This window comes from Salvia hispanica, chromosome 6 (assembly GCF_029641045.1).
Source record: "Salvia hispanica isolate PSC_SH4W2 chromosome 6, Shi_PSC_v1, whole genome shotgun sequence".
NCBI classification, from domain to species: domain Eukaryota; kingdom Viridiplantae; phylum Streptophyta; class Magnoliopsida; order Lamiales; family Lamiaceae; genus Salvia; species Salvia hispanica.
The window spans coordinates 1087286-1097465 of record NC_142697.1 but is presented as its reverse complement, the minus strand read 5'-3'; the positions used below and the strand labels follow the sequence as shown (position 1 = coordinate 1097465).

Sequence of the window (10180 nt, the reverse complement as noted above, 5' to 3'; positions counted from 1 at the left end):
AAAAAATTGTGCTTTAAGTGATGAGTAGGTACAATGTAGTCGTTGTTATGTTGACTTTTGCTAGATTAATACCTTCATATAGGAAAACCATATATATCTCTAACTAAGTTAAAAAAAATAAGTATATTTAGTCGTGTCATATTGGTGATGGAATAATAACATAGTCATATTAATGTAGCTATATATAATTAGACTAATAGTAATTAATTACCACGCAATAAATGATCTTGCTTAGATGTATTTACGTTATATAGTACTATTAAGCAATTAAGCAAAATCTCTCATAAATAAGCAGTTATTAAATATGGATTAATATTTCATTGTAACAGCTCACCGAAGCCAACCTTGATTTTATCGCTTTGAACATTTATAATGGATTATCCCTTTTTTTCTCAACTCACAATACATTTATTGTCACTATTAAAATTTAAAACCAACATTACATTTTCTCAGAATTTATCAATTTCTGTATTAAAAATATTCATTATCAATACTTATGGTAGTACCTACCAATTATCAATTCAACTTCAATCAATCTTATAAAATTACAAAATCTCAAATCATACAAATTTAGAAACTTAATCCCACTATTAAACCAACCTTCACACACCTAATCTCAAGAAGAGTTTCCAAAAAGATATTGAAATTACTTTAAAGTTAAAACCCTTTATTTACTACTCCTTCCGGCCTATAAAAGATGTCACACTTGCGGGACGTCAAAAGATTTTAGGAGGCTTTGTTTTGTGTGTTAAATACAGAGAGAAAATATAATTTTTATATTCATGTGAGAGAGAACTTTTTGCAAAAAGGGAAATATGACATTTTTTGTGGGACAAACTAAAAAGGAAAAAGTGTAATCTTTTATGGGACGAAGGAAGTATGTTACATAGTATTACTCGGTTGTTTATAAATAAAAGTCTCATTTTTTTCTTGCACTATAAATAAATGTGAATTTGAAACAGTGAAATGAGACTTCTATTGATGAATATACAAAAGATAGAAAATCGTGACTCCAGGTGTCGTAAATAATAAATATGAAAGTTATGGAACTATTGGGGCTAATATGAAAATATTTGTATCTCCAAGTCCTCACAAGCAATAAATCCAAAATCGAAAACACCATAATTAAATTAAGCAATTAAATTTATTAAATACTCAATCTTTACACGTAAATGAAAGCTCAGTTCATTTCACTCCTCCAATTCAATCCCAACCCAAACCTCACTAATCCCCAAAATTCTTCACCGTCAATCGCTTCCTCCAATCGCCGCCGCCTCTCCGATCAAACTCCGGCAATTCCGCTTCCACCAATCCAGGAATGGCGGAAGACTTCTCCAGAGCGGTGGAGCTCGGGCTGAAGCTATCAAAGCGAATCTACTACGGCAAGGACAAATCGACGGCCGCGTCGGCGCCGCCGCGGCAGCTCTCGATGACGGCGGAGGCGGAGAGCTTCCTGCCGACGGCGCCGATGGTGTACGCCGAGATCAACGACCCGTCGATGGTGGATAATCCCGACGTTCCGAGCTACCAGCCGTACGTCTACGGCCGGTGCGATCCGCCGGTGCTGATTCCGATGCGCATGCACCGCGTGTCGCTGGAGGTCGATTGCTGCTTGGATACGGCGTTCGTGACGGTCAGCGGCGCGTGGAGGCTGGACTGCGTCTCCGCGAGTAGGAGCTGCAGCTGCCGCATTGCTGTGCCGATCGGCGAGCAGGTATATCGTGTGATTGATTTTTAACAAGGTGTGGAAAGCATGTGTGTGCATTTTTGTTATTTTCCTTTTTTTTTGAAAATATTTTGACTTTTAAAATTGAAAACAAAAAACATGTCTGGCATTGTCGTTTTCTGTTGTTTTCTTTCGCTTGTGAAATCTACATCCACTATAAAAATCGGAAAATCAGAAATTAAAAGCTTTATATATTTTTTAGATTTCAATTTTGTAAAATAAAATACTCCATATATTTAAATTTTACCATTGGTATTTTTAGAATTAAAATTTATATAAATCCTAGTTTTCTAGAAAAAGTTGTCATCTATTTTGATAACATGGATAAAAGGTTTTAAGTGGTTTAACATGGATAAATAAATCAGGTAGGTAACTTAGAAGGTTTGGCATTTGTGGGTTCAATTGCAAATACATAAAATATAGCTTTCTAATATTTGAGGAAATTAGTGATTTTTTTCGGCAAATGAACAAAAGTAATATTCCAAATCAGAATATGCAATATACATTAGAAAATTGCATTTTGGCTCTTGTCTTTGGACTGTAGTTTGTGTTAATGTGCCAGTCTAGCATAAAAAATCTAAACTTTTGAATAAATTAGAGTATTTTATTTTTTAATTTTTCATGTGGAATATATTATTGGAAAATGTAAGGAATTTATTTATTTATTTTTGCAATAGTGGTTTTGATGTTTTGGCTCTTCATTAAGAATTATTTGGCTAACAGGGTTCAGTTCTAGGTGTAGAAGTTGAGAGCCCTTTCAAGTCATTCAGTAGAGAGCTGATCCCAACGGAAGATGCTGCAGCAGATGCAGCCAAAACAGCCAGCAGTAAAGATGGATACTTGATTAAAGGCCACCTCTACACATTTAAAGTTCCCAAGGTATCTTTGAAAATTAAATTTTCATCCTATACTTTTTTATATTACAGTCTGTCACCTTATATAGTCAAATTCACGTTATTTGCGAATATAAATCATAGATATTCTACCACTTGGTTGGGCATATGCGCTGTGACTGAAAATCACACTATTCTATTTAAAATAAACAAGTTGGATCCAAGACATTGGTCCCAATGTTTTTATACGAAATACCCAATTCTTTATTAGGGGGTGCAACGTGTCTCGCTTGTAGATGACACAATAATTATATAATACATAGAATTTCTATGACATTGTTGGTATTTGTAATTGCATATGTGTCATTGGATGGGTTTAGATTTGGATATTGACTTGTCTAGCCATAAGTTGGTGTCACACCATACTTTAATGAGATTATTAACCGTAATTAGGATTATAATTAATATCGTAAATGATTTTTTCACATAATGTTATATTAACATTTGCAAGACCAAAGTAAGGCAGGTTGATAAATATTGCAATTGCTTTCATTTTTCAGATTGATGGAGGGACTATTCTATCTGTCAAATTCAGTTGGTCCCAGAAATTGATGTACCAAGATGGCCGATTTTCCCTGAATGTGCCATTTACTTTTCCTTCTTATGTTAATCCAGTGGTGAAAAGCACAAGTAAAAAGGAAAATATTTTAGTGAATGTGAATTCTGGCACTGGAACTGAAGTGTTTTTTGAAAGTACTAGTCATCCTATCAAGGTATTATTATTGCTTCTATACGTAACTTCATTATCTTAACAAAAGCAAAAAGATGATAGTTTAATGTTTCTTTTATGATAGAAAACAAAACATGAAGCTTCGAAAATAGGATTTTCTACTGAGAGGGAAGTTGCATGTTGGTCCAGGGACGACTTCAACTTTTCTTACAATGTAAGATGTCTTAATGTTCATTTTATCTTTCTTTCGTATATGGTGACATGGCAGAGTGATTAACCTGTTATTTTTGATAACGCTCAGGTTGCTTCAAATGAAATTGTTGGTGGGGTGCTCTTGCAATCTCCACCCCTGCATGATTTTGATGAGAGGGAGATGTTTTGTTTGTATCTATACCCTGGCAAAATCATGAGTCATAAGGTCAGCCATCATCAGTAGCTATTATATGTTTACTACTTGCTTCTTGAAATATATATATGTTCATGTAACTAGTTGACAAATATGTTAAGGCATCTCTGATGTCTCGTGCCCCTGATCATAGTATCTGGATTTCTTTCATGCAGGTTTTCAGAAAAGAAGTGGTGTTTCTTGTCGACATAAGTGCAAGCATGCAAGGAAGACCGCTTGATTGTGTTAAAACGGCTCTCTTAACTGCGCTCTTCAAGCTTAACCTGGTGGACACTTTTAACATCATAGTTTTCAATGAAAGCTCTTTGTTATTTTCTTCATCAATGGTTCAAGCAACTAAAGAGATGATTGGAAAAGCTTCTGAATGGATTGAGATGAAGTTTATAGCTGAGGGTGGCACAAATATCGCAGCTCCTCTGAATCAGGTATTTGAAAAGAATTTTTTCCAACTATCCATCCATGATTCTTATGTATTTCATTGTTTGATTTTTGTATTTAAACTTTTTCTGCTATACGATCTATACATTCCAATGAGTTGATGATGTTTCAAGTAACTTGCCAGTGTCAATCTATGCCATTTTACTTTATAGAATAAACTTAATACATATTTTGGTTTCATACATTACAAACACATGATTGTTATTCAAGCGAATGTAATGGTTGTTACCAAAGTGATGAATTATGTCTCTCTTTTATCTACACATTAATCACTTTCTGTGGTTTTATGTTAGGCAATCAACATGTTCTCAAAAGCTGGAGGTTCGCTTCCCTTGGTTTTCCTTGTTACCGATGGAGCTGTAGAAGATGAAAAGGAGATTTGTGATAGAATGAGACGTCACCCCGTGGAGGCAGGAGGCTTGATCACTCCACGAATCTGCACGTTTGGAATAGGTGAGGTGCTCGCTATCATCTATATGTTACCACCTCTCAGTTTTACGTTAAACTCCATATAATTCTTTTAGTTATTTCAAAAGCTTTGATCTGATAAGTTTGGTTTATGCTGCAAGGTTTGTACTGCAATCATTACTTCTTGCAAATGCTTGCACAAATCGGAAGAGGTCACTATGATGCAGCTTTTGATATAGGTTTGTCTCAATTCCAATAACTATTTGTGAATGTAACTATTTTCGTACTTATTTAGTTTCTCGTGTTCACTTTGCCAGGATGTGTCAACTCGCGGCTGGAAAGATTAATCAGCAATGCATCATCAGTCGTAGTAGCAGATATAAGCGTTGATTCTCTGAAAGATCTTGACTCCCTTGAGGTATGACGAAATACACGCTTATCCCTACACACTACATGTATACATTTAGGCCTCTGATATACTCATCCCAATTGTTCTTTACCACTGCAGATTTATCCGGCTCAAACTCCTGACCTATCGACTGGAAGTCCAGTACTGATATGGGGAAGATACACCGGAAGCTTCCCTGACAACGTTGAAGTTTATGGCACCTTACCTGATTTAGGCAAGTTTGAGATAACTATAAAAGCGCAGAATGCAAAAGATGTACCTATCGACAAAGTAAGGTTTCATCTATACTCATCTCTATACAGATGGCTTTCTTGGTTATTATCATATTTAACCACCAATCTCTTCTCTAACGACAGGTGATCGCGAGGAGGCAAGTTGATTCACTCACCGCGTGTGCATGGTTATCAGGAAACAAACAGTTAGAGGAAAAGGTTTTTTTCAATTTCAGTGAAATGATAGATCACTACTGCTTTGAATATAACTCTAGGCATTCTATCTCAAATTTGTGCTAATTTTAAAAAAATTGTGAAATGTTCTATACTTGCAGGCTACAAAACTGAGCCTGCTTACCTGGGTGCCTTCCGAGTACACCAGCATAGCTGTTGTCGAAACAGACAAATGCATGTTAGCTGCCATGACAAAAGCAGTCGAAGAGGTAGCCTTCTTCAATCTTGCAATGCTGTTCGTATATGAAGTATGTGTTTTCTGACCTATGTAAGCGAAAATTCAGAGAAGAGACGATGTTGGAGCAAAGAAGACGACATTCATTCGCAGCCTAGGGATCGGGTTTGGTAACCTCGAGGCCACAGCTGAAAACAGACCGCCTGAACAAGCCGAGCCAAAGCTGTACGAAACTTCAGAGATGATGCTCAAGGCTGCAACGAACCTTTGCGCCAAGTGGTGTGATTGCTGCTGCTGTATGTGTTTCTTGCAGTGCTGCAACAAGGTGAACGACCAATGCGCGATCGCGTTCACTCAGCTCTGCACGATTCTCGCGTGCTTCGAGTGCATCAATGTGTGCTGTGAGATATGTTCTGGTGATTAAGGTTGGAGTTTGTTGATGCAATATGCATGGAGGGTGTGTTGGTGTTGTTAAATTATAGTAATGCTGTATGTAATTATAATAGAGAATAATAAACTGTAGAGTGTACTATTTTTAGTTTTACTTTGGATTATGTGGAGAAATCAATGAGAAAAAAAAAAAAAAAGAAAGCAGTTTTCCCTCTTCAAATTGTATTGATTTGTGTTAGAGTGGAAAATCGGCATTTAGTGGTGTTTGGATTTCAGAAAATTCGAAAATAAAAAAATAATCCGAAATAATTTCTTAAATTATTGTATATAATAAATATAATTCTAAATTTCAAATATTTTCAATCAAAAAAACCATCCACTAAATCGAAAATTTGAATTTGATGAAAAATCTGATTCAAAACCCAAAACAAATTTAATACTCCACTGTATTTGTAACATCCCCAAATTTCGAACCCTAACTTTAGAGCCGTAAAATTTTATTGATGACGTAGGAGACTTGACTAAAAGATGAATGAATTTATTTCATGAGTTCTTATGACCAAGTCGCGTCTAGGATTGAGATTTGGGTTGAAAAGTCAAACTCGTTGAGTATATGACGTGGCTTATGAATATTTGAATTAAAGGTGAAATTATGTGGTGAATTATTTGTTTAAGGGTGGACGAGATTTTTAGGATATATCCATAAATACTATAACCACATTTTTATTTGAAATTTTCGACCCCTTTATATTATTGGAGAGAAATCCTATTTTTCCGGATTTAATTTATTTCTTGGGATATTTATCCAAATTAAATCCAAAACCCAATTATTTTCTATTCCTCCATGAGAAAATCGACACCCATGTTTATCCTAGGGTGATTTTCGAAAATCCCCAAATTTTGGGAAGAAGGAATTATTTTATTTGTTTAATTGATCCCTTATTTGATTCCTTCCATACATAAATATAAATATTTTAGCAAATCTTACTATACCTCAAGGAGATCTTGCCATATCTTATTTTAGTTAATATTTAAAATTGATTCCTTATGGAGGAATCAATATACACGTGTCACGACCGCAGTTAGCTAAGGATAGCATAACCCGGTTTATCGTGACTATGGAGGGATTATAAGAAGCGGGGATAGAAATTAGGGGAAATTAAGGTCAAGACATAAGGAGACACACAAATTATAATAATAAAGGAAATTACTTATATCAAAATATACTCGATCAAGGGGACTCGAGAGACTGTTCTTACAAGTTCGACTTATCAGAGTTTAGAAATTTAAAAATAAGCGAGGCCTTATTAATGGCACAACGGAAGCAAAAGAACGTGGTTCATGTGTGGAGACATGAACCTCCGAGAGTTTTATTCTTATATAGCTACTAGCCTGCCCTCCACAGCACTTGCTTCACCCCTCCACGATCAACCTGCACATTTAGAAATATATGCAGGGCTGAGTACGAAGGTACTCAATGAACACATTGCCGAAAAATACATATATACATTTAAAATATTGTCAAGCCATTATCACAGTAACACTCAGGGGTTTTATTGAAAAGACCTGAGCTTACTAAAAATCATTTTTCGACTGCAGTCCATTTTCTTTTTGTATTTTGCCATATCTGATCATCTTGTGCCGCTGAGATGGTGTTCTCATACGGTCACCTTCCCTGCCCAACAGGTCAGAGGTATCCTTGTGCCAGGAAGGTGGCCACCTTCCACGGTCACCTTCTCTGTCGTCCGTTCGCGGCCAGAGGTATCCCGTGTACACTAGTCCGAGTGGGGACACCACCCTCACTGGGACCCGAATTCGACTTATATATCATCATTCATAATTCACTTGGCCTTAGCCAACAGATAGGCATCATACACAAAACATTTATGGCAAGACAGCATCATTAAAATCACGAACATGTGTTCGAGTTTTCACAAAATATAATTTGTATTTTTAGTATAAGAAAGCTCACCTTGATCGTTTAGTTTCCTTACTTGAGATTCTCACTCCGACCTTACTTGCGGAGATAACCTTTCGGAAACAACACAATAGAAAGGTACTAATTTAGTTTTTACTAAAATTAATCTAATAGAGAATATCGAACTAAATCCTTGTTAGTATTACTATTATCATTATCTTATTTTGATTACTATTATGTATATAAAATGATCAGTATTATTGTTCCTTAAGGGTTTCCTAATACTCACGTTACTTATTATTATTTCTTTTGCAAATTCCGGCTCCGATTATGGTGATAGTCCATAAGTCAGCTACAAAATTTTATGCAACATCATAACAAGCAATTAATTATTCCATCTTCTTTAACCATTTCATTTTAGAAAAATAATTAGATCCTAATTTGGGTCATTCCTAATTACTTTCTACAGCATCACTTATTTACAAGCAGTTGGGCTCAAATTTTAGATTTTGTGTAGTCCAATTAATTAAATTAGGAGCCCAAATACAGAAACCTACATTCATAATACATCACACATCGTCATCTCCCTCATTCATCTAAGAAAGAACACACTCTCTCTCTCTTCCCCATTGTTACTGCCGCCGTCGCCGCCTAGCTCCAGCGCCGCCGTCTGCCGTCACCTCTCCGGCGCCACCATCGCACCGCCGACCCCGACGGCGTCTCCCCCTCCTTCCTCATCTCTCTCTCGAATTTCGTCTCACTCTCCACTCTGTTTCCCCGCCGTCATCGCCGACATGCGCTGCCGGCGACGACCCCTTTCCAGATTTGCTGCTGATTTCCGAAAAAAGGGTGACCCAATTACTTGTTTCCCCTAATTACTTTTATAGGTTCTCAAGATTTCATTTTTATTTTATTTTATTTTATCTGGGGACAAAGCTTTGAAATTTTAAAAAATTCCAGGGTGAAAAGAGTGGAATTAGCGATGCGTCCAGGGGGGGTTCGGGTCGTCGCCGGGATTTCAGCAGATTCAACTCCTAAGGTAAGTTTCTTCTTTTCTCTTTCTATTTAATTTCGGTGGTAGGGTTTTAGGGGTTGTGTTTACTAAATTTTGGTGAATCTTAGATGTTGTGAAGTTCCAGATGGATCATGTCTACTTCTCTTAGTTGATATTGCTCTACTTGGTATTGCTGTGGCACTTAGGCAGAATTCTAGTTTTCCAGATGTATGCATGATAGACGTGGGCTAAGAAAAAAAAAGGAGTTCTAAGGTTATTGATGTCTCGTTGGACCATAGAGGCTTCCTACTCTTTTGTTAAATTCTATTACTACATGCTATGTGTGATGTAAATAACTGAGGAAAACTACAATAGAGTCTTTATTGAGTTTGTACCTTGAAAAGTACTGGGTGGGCTTTTACTCCTGCAGAGAGTGTCTTCTTCTTGATTTCCTTGTAGTATGAGTATATATATATATATATATATTGTTAGTGTTTTTGTTGTTGAGTAGGTGATGATAATGAAAGTTGCTGACAAAGAAGGAGTTAGAAGCTTACTAAATTGATCTATCTTCGTACGTAGCTTTTCCTTGTCTGAAAACTTCCCTTTACTACTCTTGACTTCTTGTATATGAAACTAAGTGAGTTATTCTAAAAGTGTTATGATGTAAAGAGATGTTGCTTTTTATATGTGCTGCCAAAGCCACTTGCTAGACAAGTGGGAGGCATTAATTGCTACTGTATTTCCTGACAATCAAATATTCTCTTTTTGCAGAGGTGATCACATCATGTTTGAATCCTACTGAGGAATTTTAAGAAAAGAAAAGGAGATGATATGTGGGCCATTGATTTACTTCTGCTGCTCATTAATTGCTTCTGAGCATATAATCATTACTTGTACAGGGATGAGGCGTTTCAGCTACGACAAGCTTATGTGGAGTGGTTTAACATACTATGATTTGTACATTTATCGTTTAATTTGGTGTAGGAGAATCCCGGTTCAAACTCGTGGCTTTTCTCGATGATGCACCCACATTCTTGGAACATTCGATGTATAAATTAGATATTTGTTGGACCTTTGCTAGATGAACCGGACATTATAAATTTTGGTTTCGGGATCTCATTCATTGGTTTATACTTATTATATTTATATATATATTTATGTGCTTTACTTATTTGCCTAATGTTGAAAACAAACAACGATGACAATCTATCGTAACTCGAATGTAATCACACAAAAAGTAATAAGCAAATATATATATAATTAGCTACTATTATTATTTCTAGTCGTAACGTCTTAGCGGGTCG

The 10180-nt window shown here is 36.1% G+C and overlaps 1 protein-coding gene and 1 long non-coding RNA gene across 4 annotated transcripts; both read left to right on the top strand.

The window, feature by feature from the left end:
* Positions 1–1179: 1179 nt before the first annotated feature.
* Positions 1180–6181, top strand: LOC125203458 (uncharacterized). The gene is made up of 13 exons (XM_048101804.2): positions 1180–1714; positions 2450–2605; positions 3120–3332; positions 3414–3503; positions 3591–3707; positions 3851–4120; positions 4427–4586; positions 4703–4780; positions 4859–4959; positions 5050–5220; positions 5307–5381; positions 5498–5605; positions 5681–6181. The coding sequence occupies exons 1-13, from the start codon at positions 1319–1321 to the stop codon at positions 5993–5995; spliced, it is 2250 nt and encodes a 749-aa protein (XP_047957761.1). The 5' UTR covers positions 1180–1318; the 3' UTR covers positions 5996–6181.
* Positions 6182–8479: 2298 nt separating this feature from the next.
* Positions 8480–9995, top strand: LOC125208303 (uncharacterized). Of its 3 annotated transcripts, none has more exons than XR_007174087.2 (3): positions 8480–8728; positions 8840–8918; positions 9648–9995. It is a non-coding gene; the product is annotated as an uncharacterized LOC125208303 (long non-coding RNA). The 3 variants fall into 3 exon arrangements; XR_007174088.2 differs by having other exon boundaries at positions 8480–8766; XR_016132245.1 differs by having other exon boundaries at positions 8480–8918.
* Positions 9996–10180: the final 185 nt, after the last annotated feature.

Bases quoted from the DNA above. Each gene is read 5' to 3' on its own strand.
- LOC125203458 (XM_048101804.2), top strand. From the start codon at position 1,319: ATGGCGGAAGACTTCTCCAGAGCGGTGGAGCTCGGGCTGAAGCTATCA. The intron at 3,708-3,850 runs GTCAGCCATCAT...TCTTTCATGCAG, and splicing joins GCAAAATCATGAGTCATAAG to GTTTTCAGAAAAGAAGTGGT. The intron at 5,382-5,497 runs GTTTTTTTCAAT...CTATACTTGCAG, and splicing joins ACAAACAGTTAGAGGAAAAG to GCTACAAAACTGAGCCTGCT.